Below are 12,863 nucleotides of genomic sequence, written 5' to 3' on the forward strand. Positions count from 1 at the left end.
TAGGTGAGTGTAGGTGAGTGTAGGTGAGTGTAGGTAAGTGAAGGTGAGTGTAGGTAAGTGAAGGTGAGCTGAGTGATACTATCCAACGCCATGGGTGAGTATGGGTGATTAGTGGGTGACAGAGTGATTCTATAATAACTAGACTCCCTCTATCACTAGCTTAAATATGAGGGCCTCCTCACTACTTAACTATTATCTCCTTTCCTATCTACAAGCAGTGTTTTTTAGTGATCTATTTCTCTCAGCTTTCCCTTCTATCATTTAATCATGTTATGTAATATATTTTTAAATGATTTTAATCTGCTGAGAAAAGTAGAGGAGCTCTATAAGTTTACTAAATTAAGAGGGTTTATAATAGAGTACTAGAAAGAATAAAAACGTAAACTAAATAAAATTAGTTATTAACTTAATATTATGCTTAGTTACTGATGGCAGATGTGATGATCATCCCCACAAATTCCCTCCTAGAGGCTAGCTCACATACTTTTTCTTTGGGTTTCTTTGTCTTTAATGTCAACACCACTATCCCTAAAGGGAACTAATGGCCGCCACCAAAATCTCTAGGGCGGCTGTCCTGAAACTTTCTGATTAGAACTATAGCTCTTAAAGTCCAAATTTCTGAAGATGCACGAAAACTCAGGGTCGTCACAATTCAAGGTTGGTGTGGAAGTCTTTATGTTTCTCTTGATCAACTGCTGATATTATTGAAAGGAAGCAGTTCCACATTATTTATAGCAGAACGAAGCTTTTGCTGTTAATAATTGGTTGTTATTCACCATCAATGATGATTATCAATCGGCGTATTATTGTTTTATCATCGACCACGCTGGAGAGACGACTTGATCTCATGTACCAAGACAATATTACACTCCTAGGACTTGCTCTCTGTAGCAGGTGCCCCATTGATTTCCCAAAAATTCCTTTCCCAATCACAAATGGAATTGAATTGCCCACCTCCATTCTCTTCCATTCTCTGCACCTCCGTTGCAATGGCCTGTCTCTCTCTCTCTAGCTGTAATATTCACGTCACTTCATCGTCTGGGGTGGCTGATCTCTGTAGATTTCAGAATCTGTTGAGTTAGAGTGCAGCTGAGTAGACGTATTATAGTTCCCTGTGGTAGTACTTTTATTGCCTCCGACGTGTTCAATATGGAATGTTTGTAGAATCTTTTTTCGGAAACCAGGAATGAATATAAAAGCAAGGATAAAGGCTGCGGTTGGTGTGCCTATCCCAACTCCCACACCAATGGCTGCTTTTGAACTGGTGCTCAGATTTGACGAAGATTGTGATGAGGTCTGCGGTAAGGAAGGAGGGGTAGATGTGGGCAGTGAGCCGCTGAAAGAGTAAGATTCCACATCTTGAGCAGAACCACAACTCAAAGCCGAGTACCCAATATTGGTGAAGGTGGCCGTTTGACAGTAAGTGTCCGTTTCCTGGGTACTATATTGGATTAGCCCGACCGACCATTACGGTGGGCAAATGAGTATCATACCATAGAAGAACATGTGGATCTAATGTGCAGTTTCCAACACATTTAGAGGCGGCCCCAGAGGGATAACAGGTTGTGTACCATCCGTTACATTTGTCGGCAGCACAACATGCCAAAAGGTTTAAATCACTGTCAAGTGAGCACGTGGTGGGACTAGGGCAGCCGCGAGCTGAAATTATTAGTAAAATGGAGAATAGATGTTAGGAGGTGTTATATCGTCTTACTAAAGTTGCTGGTTTCGTGAGCTAAAATTATTAGTAAAATAGGAATAGAATGTCAATTGTTATAACGTCTTACTAAGGTTGCCAATTGAATATGCACAAACATTGATGCCATCGATAGTCTCTCTTTTCATCAGTTCCACTTTACGTGACGGCGGATCTGTTGGCTTTGGAGTCCAGCCAACAGCAGGGAGGGCATTTTCCGCCTGACCAGTCTGCCTTGGAAAGGCATAGACGATGGAAATGTTGACAATTAGAAAAAGCAGGAGAAGCTTGAGATGGGTTGGACCGAGGAATGTTTCTGATGCTTCCATTGTGGAGAAAACCTGGAGCTGATCATGTACGCAATTAATTTGAGTTAAATCATCTAAGAAGGAACCATTCTGAAAGTTGAAGGTGGCTGCAAGACACATTTTATCCTGTTGGGATGGCTCAGCCTTGTGACGGAATGAGGGTTTTAGTGGCCTCGCCTGCATATCTTATCTCGAGGAGGCAACTTGAAGGGTCTAAAAGAGTCAATCAAGTTGGAGAAGTGGGTAAATATTACTAGTGTTTAGCTTGAACACACTCTTAGACTTCTCATGTGATCTGAGCCAATTAGGCAGTGTATTGAGTGAAGATAAAAAGGCAGTACTCTGTAATCTTTTAGGTTCCGTCTTTTGTTCTCCCCAATCAAAACAAATTCCAGGGCACCAGTCAGGGAAAACTGTAGTGATGACAGATGCCAGCGGGCTGAGAGAGTAGTCGGAATCGGCTGCAAAGGTTTTAGTTAAGGCAAGTTAAGTCTAGAACAATTTGGAGATATCAGGACGGTGGATTCCTGAGCGCTGGCGGAGGTGCAAACGCAGCCAGTTTCCAGGAGAGAGGTCATAGTCCACAGACTAAGGAAGGATAGTCTGATGGGATGAGCAAAGAGCGGAACTCCGTAGAAAGGACGTTCCAGGACGGAGCTGTGGGAAAGCGAGCCATGCGGGGGCGCGGCTCGTGCTAAGTTCCAGCCTTGGGCCGGACTAGTGCTCTTGCAATCACTGGTGGAGCGGATGCTTTGTATTTGTGATTATTATTATTAAAGTAATCACTTCCTGGACACTCCTAAGTTCACGCGTTTTAATATCATTATTAGAAAGATTATTACTTATTAAATCTATAGAGAATAGTCTAGTAACATCTCAAAACATTAAATTGCTAAAGTAAGAGCTTGTAGAAGTTATTGAGGAGATTCATAACTTGGACTTTGTTACGCAAGCCCCTCTTCTATCCCTCAACCTAGTAGTGCTGCACAGAATGGGAGAGCTTTATTGGAACAGAACAGGGTTGGCTGCTTGTGGCTGCGTTGAAGCTCATTCGGATGTGTGATAATGGTGACACTAGTAAAGGCTGCCCCGAACCTGATCAGCGGTACAAGGTACTGGAAGTACCGGAACCTTAAAAGCAAACTCTCAACTACCTAGCTGGAGCCGAACAAGTTCTCCGTCCAGTAGAACCATTTTCTCGGACACACATGATAGTCCCCTACTATGCACTGTGGTCACCACTTAAAGATTTTCGAACCAAGATTTCACATGCAGGCTTGCAGCCAAGTCGTGGACTTGTGTGATTAGTTGGAAACATGAATGCCAAGAGATCATCATAAAAACTACCTTTGTTAGTGCGTGTGACGAAGCCTGCCTTGCGCGCCTGGCATAAGTGAGTATGTTCTTGCAGGAACTATACAAAATAGTGACATATGTATTTTTCCTATCATGGAGTCTCTAAGGCTTATCATTTCCAAGTAAGGAAAGATATAACTGCATAATCTCACGCCTATCCCTTGTTTGGAATTGGCGGGTGCGGTTGCCCCTCCCAATTGTAGTACTCTGGTTGTCAAACCCGAACTGGGTGGTATTATTATTCCCCCCAACTATGCGTTCGCTGTTGCTGAGACCGAGTTGGTTGATCTCATTGTTGTCCCCTTCCTTCTCGGCTTTGTTACCAGAGGCTGATTCTGGTTTGTCGGAGCGGGGAATGTCATTCGGAGAAGAATTGTCATCATGCTGTGAGAAATGGACGAGCTGCTGGTTTGCGGGTGCCAGTTCATCAGGAAAGCCGGCCGCTACCTTGGAGTTGGAGGTGATGCCAGTTTCTAGTTGCTTTCGTCGCGCTAGACACATAACGGTCAGAGTTACCAACTGAAAGCCCAATTTGTAACAACCTACTCATGAGTTGTTCTCTCTCCAAGGATCTTCGATCTGAACGTAGGCGAGGTTGAGGAAGATATTTGGAGACAGATGTGGAATTTAGGCCTCCGGTTGACTTAACTTGAGAATATATCTAATGCCCTAGTCAATGGTCGCTTCAGCTACGCATTACTAGTACGCCAACCAGAAGTCTACAGCCTCAATTCCAGAAGAAAGGATGCTGACGTGGAGGCGCAGCTGCCCATCAGTCGTTTCAGTATGAATCGTCGAGGAGGTCCGATCCCCTATCTCACGCTCCTCAATCAGCCGACAGCTCCTAGCCTTCTCCACTCCATGTCCGCGGTCACAGCGTCAGGTACAAAGTTCCTACTCGTTACCGTCAGGCATGAGTCGCATGACCGCCTAGCTTCAGCCAATTATTCTGCCAGCCCAACCCTTCCGGAAGTAGTTAAATAAATTAATAATAAGATAAGCAGGAAGCGTAGGAAAGGCAGTGAAAAGAAGGTTAGGTAGGAACTTTGTTCCTCCGTCTGCACTATCATTACTATTCTCGTTGATCGTCCCAAACCACAAGAGCAGCAGGCCGCCAAGGCAAGAAAAACCATCCGTTGACTCTGGGCTTTTAAACTCTTAAGGAATTGTTAGATCCGCAACTCTTTGTCAACCTCAAATTAGATCTTTGCAATTCTACTGTTATTCAACCTCCCACCCCGAATGAGCCGCGTTCTTTCAAAGGGTTTGGGTCCCCACTATGGACATGACAAGCCGAAAGCGTCTTAACTACGAAGACTATACTGTGGCTCTGGTATGCGCGATGAGTTTTGAAATGAGCGCCATCCGCTACATGTTGGATCAGGAACATGTCCGTTTGCCTACCAAGCAGGGAGACTCGAACATTTACGTCCTGGGTGAGCTAAGTGGACACAATGTTGCAATTTCATGTCTTCCGGGCAATCAAGGCAAAGGCTCAGCAGCAACTGTCGCTGCTAATATGACACGCACCTTTCCGTCAATTAAATACCGACTTCTTACTGGAATTGGAGGAGGCGTGCCAAGTGACGTGAATGATATCCGTTTAGGTGATGTAGTTGTCAGTATGCCTAATGGTCAAAATAGTGGAGTGGTTCAATATGACCAGGGCAAGGATACAGAGAGTGATTTCAAGCTTAAGGGATTCCTGTGGCCTCTCCCTACTATTCTGAGGAGTGCAGTAATGACCATGCAGTCCGACCATATGGTCATGAAAAACAGGATCACTGAATTCATATCAGCGATGTTACAGAAAGGCCCTCGCCTTACGGTTTACCAACGGCCGTCCCCCGATTTGGATATCCTGTTCGAACCTGATTATGCTCACGATCCAAAGGAAGCCACTTGTGAAAAATGTGACAAGAGCAAAATAATCCCTCGACGCCCACGAGAAGCTGACCTTCCAGAGATACATTATGGATTGATCGCGTCTGGAGACCGAGTGATAAGGAGCGCCATCAGAAAGAGGGCAATCAGCCAAGACATAGGCAATATACTTTGCTTTGAGATGGAGGCAGCTGGCCTCATGAGCGAGTTTCCTGGCATCATTATTCGCGGTATCTCTGATTATGCCGACTCTCACAAGAATGATATCTGGCAGCCATACGCTGCTGCTACTGCTGCTGCATGTGCCAAGGAGCTTCTTTCCTATATATATCCAGGGGATCTCCTAGCCATACCACCACCTCTCCCGGATAGAACCGAACAAATGTAAGTGGATTGAAAAACAAGAGAGTCTTTGTAGTTCCAGAGATAATATTGCAGAAGTTGTCTATGGCTTCCCTGCCTGTGTATGAAAGCTGATTTTTCTATAGACCTTTTACTGTGGGAGTCTCACGTTGCGAAGGGAATGAGTCCATCGTCATGGGAAATGATAATAGAACCACGCAAGATAGCGTCGGCTCCAGTAATAACCGCAGCCAGGTTACGGGGGATGGAAATATTGTATCTCAGAAAGCTCTCTCCATCTAGCTTTGTTGCTTTCAACCACTATTGTCTCGCGAGTTGTCACAAATCAGCGCTCTTCCACCACGAGAACTACCGTCCTGTCTGTCATGAAAGGTGGTAAAGATTGGGGAGGAATAATTGGCAGTTCTTATTCTTCTCAAGTTTGATTCCATAAATGTAAAATAACTCTCTTACGGCAAATGGATATGCTATAGAGTGTTCGATCAGACGGCAATGACGAGAAAGGAAAAGAGGGTGTTTGTCCACCCAGGCCAGTTACTGGATTAGGTAACGTCAGAGCTGCTGTGGTCCCTGTATTCCACAACTATCGTAGATATTGCTGAAGCTTTCGGCAAGTGATGGAGCCATTGCGTCGATACTATACGTAGCTGGATTGACTTCCGCCTGATGACTGTCATCATCTACCTGGGCTCCAGGTGCAAAGTTGTGCGGGAAGTCGTGTTGCCCATCCTGCATAGTTATTTCAGGCAATGAAGTATTAGCTGCATCCTCATCAGCGCACAGGGGCTCTTCTGAGATTTCACAGCCATTGTGCGAAGCATCATCACTCCATAGCCTGGAGAACAACATATCTGGATGCGGCAGGTCATCAATCTCATAGGCGTTGATAACGTGGAAGCCCAGGGGAGATACCTAAAATATCTTATCTCACCAGACAAGGCCTCCAAAAATAGGAGCACCAAACAAACCTTTGGTCGGGGCGCTTGTATCAAGCATACACACCAAAGACTCTGGTTCCAGGCAATCAAAGATGTTAGCTTCCTTGAACGAGCTAATCACTTAAAGCTCTTTAGTACTGCCACCACTTCTCATATTTCTCTGAGTTGCTGGATAGGGCTCTTGAAGGATAAACAGGAGAGAAATTTACATCAATAATACACGGTGTATAATTATTATAATGACCATTCTAATGTATGTATATGCGAGCATAGCGACATATTGAACTGTCACTTCTACTTGTGCTTGAGATGCATGCTCCAGTACACTTGAATAGAGCCCTGAGACCTCCGTGAATATTGCTCTGAGAATAGTCTCACTAATGCCTTTCCTGGAGCTCAGTCGGGGCATGTTGCTGGACTCATGAGACCTTGTCAAGTGAGGAGATGACCGCAAGCTGCCGCCTTCCTTCTCAACCATAGGTGGCGCAATATCAGTGGTTCTCTTGAGATTAGATATGCACCATAGCAGTGCACCCTTAAATAACTAAGAAAGGAATTATAAATATTCTATAACTAGTGAGACTGTGAAGTGAGAGGAGAGGGTGCTAAAGAAATCTTTCTTTTTATAAATTATAGTGGTAGCTTAAAGGTGCTTAGGTGGGTGGTAATCTAAATGCAATATCCTGCTGTATCTTTACTTATATACTTTAGAGTAGTTTAGCTATCCATTATAGGAACTCTGTGCAGGACCATCACAGGATGGCACCTCAGGCTAGTAAGACTAGTAGGTGGGATGCACTTTCTAGCTGTATTTATAGCTATGGGTATAATTATAGGAATAGACTTTTACTTCCTGGAACGTAGGGCATTCAATAGATTCTAAATAATAATTAGGAAGGTTTTATATAATAACTAGGGGTTTAGGACTAAGGAAATAGATAAGTTATACCTTAGTAATTAAGGCTATAGTTACTATTATTGAACACATTGAATTATTATAAAGCCTTTCTCCCCTGAAACAGCGACCTTAAGTTTTTAGTTTAGTGCTGGTGATGTGGGTAAGGACTTTATTATTCCTCATYMYCCTCCTCCTCCTCCTCCTCCTCCTCCTCCTCCTCCTCCTCCTCCTCCTCCTCCTCATCTCTCAAAGGTCTTCGCGCGGCTTCCAAATCTTGACAGGAAATTACAGAACTTGTGAGAGAAGTTGTGTCATGGAGCTTCTAGATTATTCCAAATATCCTACTTAAGCCCCCCTTCTAACCATTGTGTCAACTTCATAGCAAATAGGCACGTATTGTCTACATCTCCGACTCGCGCGTCGACCTTGTAAGTCCACATACCACTCCTCAAAAACATTGTAGGAATCTGGAAATCTAGTAAAATATCACTGCGGCCGCTACTAGGCATATAGTCAACCTGAACTCCAGAGGCATTACGAATAGTGAGGTGGGCTAGATCATTAAAGGGCGTAGTCTTCAATGGCCCTGTAGTGGAGTCTTCGTTGTCGTGACTACCATCCGGGTAGAAGCAGAGGCGCTCACTTTGAGGGTCGCATTGATGAGGCCCTCGTCGGGAAGTGCCAGCTCCTTCTTTTTAGATTCAGGTAGATAACCGCGTAGGTAGACGAAGAAGACACGGTCGCTTCATCAGGATGTTAACGTCAAAATGTTATAATTAAGATTAAGCTGTACTTTAAGGAGAGGAGAAATCTTACGCGATAATGGGCGTCGGGGCAATCTCTAGGAACAAGATCTTGAATATCTGGTCATCCTTAGGCACGGTGTCGTAGATGGCATCGTTGTGGCCAGGGACTCTATTGTCTTGTTGGGCCATAATGTCCTCGCTGACGAGCAATTCTTGCTGTGTAGGGTTGGTCTGGGCGAGAGCAGCAAGTGCAGCAGTGCAAAGAGACAAGATTTGTAGGAGAATTAATTTCATCACGTGGCAGCGGTTGCGGATTAGATTTTGAGACAGCTCAGGGTGAGTGAGCAATGAGGGACGAGAGGAGTGTTGGCTTTATGTCACTTGACTGGCTACTAGGCTAGTACTACTACCTTAGAGTCTAGAAACTGCCTCTCGATAGCCGCCCTAAACTAGCGCCCAACTGCTTCAGTCAAAGATGTAGGTAGACACTTGGTACTACATACAGTTACTAATCTGATATTACAGGATGAAATCATTGGACATAACGGGTTTCTTTTTTATGTGCGTGCCTATCTGATACTGATCTATAGACTATCGGATAGATTCCCAAGCTGAAGCAACCATGCAATGGAATGTCAGTGTCATTGTTCCTGACCTGTGTCATGATCGACAAAACTTCATTTAAAAAGGTCAAGCTACAGCCGAGAAGATATTGATCCGATGTCACCGTCAGAACAAGACTTTAGGCTAAGAGAAGCTTCTATAGTTCTGATTGCACCGATCTACATTGTCACCCCGGATTCTCCTCCGCGTCCATACACGGCTAAATGGCCCTTCAGAATACCATGTAGTACGATTTAACCGTCGTCGCCTATATAGTCCGTATGGCTTCGCCCTTTCCCACTGTATGTATAGTGCCATTCAGAGCTCCATTTCAAGCGTCTACAGTCTCAGCCATCTGAAAATGAAAACTCGCTCGATCACAGCCTTCATCTCTCTCCTAGCCTTTACGACAGCAGCAGAGGCAATCTTCGACAATGTCACCGTCTTTGCACCGCCATCCAACTGGCCTTCCCACAGCACCTCGTACGGCCGCACCCTTCTACTAGACCACAACAAGACAGACCCCGTTCTCCTATCGACCTGGTCGTTTTTCCCGCCGGATGGGACATACCTCCCAATATACCGGTCAAAAGACGGCGGTCAAACGTGGTCTAATTATTCAAAAGTCCACTTCTCCAACAACGGAGGCTATGTCGGTGGTTCTATCTGGCAACCGTTTCTCTATGAGCTCCCACGGCAGGTAGGCGAGTACCCTCGCGGGACCATCCTCGCCTCGGGCAACGCTATCCCGCACGATTTCTCATCGACAAACATTGAGGTCTATGCCAGTCTGGATAGAGGGTGAGCCACTCCAAATCATTCGCGAGAAAAGTCTTGCTCATGACATCGAAGATTCTCCTGGGAATTCGTCTCCGTCGTCGCGACTGGCGGCCCACCAAACACAACCAACGGCGCAACCCCGGTGTGGGAGCCCTTCATATCCATGTACGGAGACGAGTTGACGGTCTACTACTCCGATCAACGGGATCCTCTCCACGGCCAGAAACTCGCCCACCAGTCGACGCGAGACCTCATCCACTGGGGCCCCGTCGTCAACGACGCAGCCTATGCGAACTACACCCTACGCCCCGGCATGACGACGGTTGCTCGGATCGGAAACGGGAAATACCTCCTCTCGTATGAGCTGGCCAACGCCCCCGAAGCCCCGTATGCAGTCCACTACCGGATCGCCGACAACCCGCTCAAGTTCGACGAAGCGACGCCTTACCTTCTCAAGTCTAGAGATGGGACGATCCCGTCCGCATGCCCGTACACCGTCTGGACGCCTGTTGGTGGGCCGCACGGTACCATCGTCATGAGTGACGGCACCTACTCGGAAGTCTTTATCAACAGGGACAACGGCAACCCCCACGCGTGGATCAAGGTGCCTACCGGTAAGGGCGTGGCATATTCTAGAGCGTTAACAGTAATGCCGGACCCGAGTGTGATATTGTTCTTCAATGGGGGTATGTTTGGTGAAAACAATACTACCGTTACGGCAGGAGAGTGGATCGTCCCCAGGCGTTACAATCACTTTTAGGTGTATGCTCCCTTCTCCACATAGCTCTCTCTTACGATCAAAATTAAACCAAAATGGAGACTGGTTCTTCAAGGAATGTCAAATAGGCTGAAGAAAGCCACACTGTACTTAACCTATAAATAAGTCTAGGTATTTTCAAGCATGCAGACGGTGGTAGCATTGCTATTACTCATGTAACGGGGAATTTACCCGTGTGTCGTTAATATCCATGATGTCTCCGGCGGGGTAACAGGGATATAAACAATTATCAAAGAAAAATCACATCTTAAGGCGGCTTTAGTCCTTCGTTCTCGGCAATCAGCCTGGGATAACTGCCGTCTCAGGGATGCAGCCTAAATGCATATATGACCTATAAAACTGGACATGGCAACCAGGGCATCTGTTTCCCCTCTAGGGAGCCTGGTATTAACGTTTTATATTGATGGTTCAACGCATGATCATTTTCTCATATCACAGGCTACAACCGTTGCCACTACACAATCAGAAACTCCTCGAACTTCGCTCCCTTAATCTCAGCAAGCAGCGGAGTAGGATGTTCTTTCTGGTCTTCCGCGATGCCCTCGACGAAAACGTTTCCAACCATACGATAATGTACCATTTCTTCGTCTGTATACCTTTTGCGGAAGCCCGAGTCCCGTAAGGCAATAGGATTCATCATTTTGCCCGAAAGAATCAATAGATCTCCTTCCTGAATGTGCCCAATGCCAATGCCAAACCCGCCCGTTGGACAATCCGTCAGCTGAAAGACCGTCCTTCCTGCGAGGGGTGGCAGATCCCGCAGGAGCTGTTTCACAAGTTTCGATGACTGGGTAGAGTCGGAAAAGTCATCAGAAGAATTGGTGAGTTGTTCCAGGGCGTTGAGGATATCGTCGATGGCGAACGTCTTTTGCATCTCGCCATGGGCAAGAAAAGCCCAGACTAAGCGTTCCGTCATGTTCGCCTCGTCTACACCATTGCCCCATTCGGAGGCGGGCTCTTTAACTGCATCCAGAATCCTCCGGGCAATTTCCACAGTCTCCTCCGGGAACTTGAAACAGATTCGAGTGCTGCCCACTCTTCTGGCCCAGAACTGTAGCACGTACTTGCCTGGAAGCCAGGTCAAATTCGTCATATAATCTTTCTGCTCCCAGTCCTGGAGAGACTTGTCAATGTCCTTAAATCTAAATTTGCTTCTAGACGTCGAATCCCGATAGTTTGGCACCCACGACGGGCTAGGTCTACCCACGACATCCCCATGGGGTCCGTCGTAGAAATGAAACATGTTGAACACGAAATCAACCCCCTCGTAGACCAAAATCCAGAGCGTGACTTGGAGCGCCACCTCGTCCGCGGTATATTCGTCGTAATTGACGGGATATTTCTTCTGGACGCCGTCGACCATCGAGTACAACGCGTAGAAGCGATCGAGGGGATTGCAGCATTGGCGCTGGACGGTCAGATCGAGCACATCTGCAAAGGACGACAGACCTTTCCGGCTGGCTGCGATATCGTGCGCAAAGTCCTGCATAGGATTTGACTGCGCGAGGCGTTGCAGCACTTCCTTCAGGCGGCTCTGGAGCTTCCGGTGGTTTTCGATGTCGGCTGCATCGCCCGCGCGCGGAGCCACTTTGTCGAGGTTTTTCATGAACGGGGTCAGAATCTCCGGAAAGTGTAGACCCAGATCAACTAGCGAGGGGAGGGTAAAGGGGATGTTGCCGACCATGCACACGGGGAGCTTCTCGGGTAGATAGTACTCCTGGAAGGTCCATATGCGTCCCCAGTACGGCGCCGAAACGATGTCCAGAAAGCCCTGGACAGCGTCTAGAATAGATCCTATCGTGTCGCGCTGGTTCTTCTGGCTCCGCGGCCGCGTAATCTGCCGTATGTCCTGGAGGATCCCCGCCAGGCTGCTGCTTTCTCTTGGCTTGATCATCGACATTGTCTGTTCCATGTTGGGATTTATTGGTCCGAGCCATGCAACGACAGCGGTCGCGTCCTTGTAGATACGGCCCATGAGAGGGAGCTGGGTGTTCTTTTCTTTGACGTTGTTTTGATCGATGCAGATAAAGTCAATCCAGATGAGGCGCTTCTTCCGGGAGTGTCGAAGGCATTTCAGCGCTGCCTCAAGGTTCGTTGTGACTAGAAATGGGATGTCGTCCACCAAGATCTCCACCTTTTCAACAACATTTCCCCAGACATATGAGAGAGCCTCGAATTGGGGTGAGTTGTTCAGTGAGACGGTCTGCAAAGTGCATCTCACTTTCTTTCCATTTTTGTCGGGTAGGATAGTGAGAAGGCGAATCTCCGCAGCCTCGGGATTGAGAGGAGAGTACGAAAAGGAGTCCGAAGGACGATCCATCGGGGCAGACATGCTTTCCAGTATATGCAGATCTAAGTAGGATCCGGTGAGATGTGAAGATGTTCGAGATGGAGATGTAGAAATATTTAGTAGTGTTGGCCGTCCGAACGCTTTGACCTTGTGGCTATGAAGCCCCGTAGTCAGCTTATGCCCGATGGCCGGGATCCCCGCACTTCTGAGAGAGAAGTCAGAG

At 46.7% G+C, this 12,863-nt stretch overlaps 5 protein-coding genes across 5 annotated transcripts; 2 read left to right on the forward strand and 3 right to left on the reverse strand.

Moving 5' to 3' along the window:
• Window positions 1-3,462: 3,462 nt before the first annotated feature.
• Window positions 3,463-3,910, reverse strand: Asppvi_006006 (uncharacterized protein; the record flags this gene model as incomplete). Its single annotated transcript, XM_043301914.1, has 2 exons — window positions 3,463-3,851; window positions 3,907-3,910. The coding sequence occupies 2 exons, from the start codon at window positions 3,908-3,910 to the stop codon at window positions 3,463-3,465; spliced, it is 393 nt and encodes a 130-aa protein (XP_043157849.1).
• A 729-nt stretch (window positions 3,911-4,639) lies between these two features.
• Window positions 4,640-5,632, forward strand: Asppvi_006007 (5'-methylthioadenosine/S-adenosylhomocysteine nucleosidase family protein; the record flags this gene model as incomplete). The annotated part of the gene is made up of 1 exon (XM_043301915.1): window positions 4,640-5,632. The coding sequence occupies one exon, from the start codon at window positions 4,640-4,642 to the stop codon at window positions 5,630-5,632; it is 993 nt and encodes a 330-aa protein (XP_043157850.1).
• A 2,388-nt stretch (window positions 5,633-8,020) lies between these two features.
• On the reverse strand, window positions 8,021-8,483 carry Asppvi_006008 (uncharacterized protein; the record flags this gene model as incomplete). Its single annotated transcript, XM_043301916.1, has 2 exons — window positions 8,021-8,186; window positions 8,260-8,483. 2 exons carry the CDS (start codon window positions 8,481-8,483, stop codon window positions 8,021-8,023), a joined length of 390 nt encoding a protein of 129 aa, XP_043157851.1.
• Window positions 8,484-9,153: 670 nt separating this feature from the next.
• Asppvi_006009 (BNR/Asp-box repeat domain protein) lies at window positions 9,154-10,332 on the forward strand (the record flags this gene model as incomplete). The annotated part of the gene is made up of 2 exons (XM_043301917.1): window positions 9,154-9,593; window positions 9,645-10,332. 2 exons carry the CDS (start codon window positions 9,154-9,156, stop codon window positions 10,330-10,332), a joined length of 1,128 nt encoding a protein of 375 aa, XP_043157852.1.
• Window positions 10,333-10,804: 472 nt separating this feature from the next.
• Asppvi_006010 (HET domain-containing protein) lies at window positions 10,805-12,682 on the reverse strand (the record flags this gene model as incomplete). The annotated part of the gene is made up of 1 exon (XM_043301918.1): window positions 10,805-12,682. The coding sequence occupies one exon, from the start codon at window positions 12,680-12,682 to the stop codon at window positions 10,805-10,807; it is 1,878 nt and encodes a 625-aa protein (XP_043157853.1).
• Between the last annotated feature and the right edge of the window lie 181 nt (window positions 12,683-12,863).

The sequence above is a fragment of the Aspergillus pseudoviridinutans genome (assembly GCF_018340605.1).
Source record: "Aspergillus pseudoviridinutans IFM 55266 DNA, scaffold_4, whole genome shotgun sequence".
Taxonomy (NCBI): domain Eukaryota; kingdom Fungi; phylum Ascomycota; class Eurotiomycetes; order Eurotiales; family Aspergillaceae; genus Aspergillus; species Aspergillus pseudoviridinutans.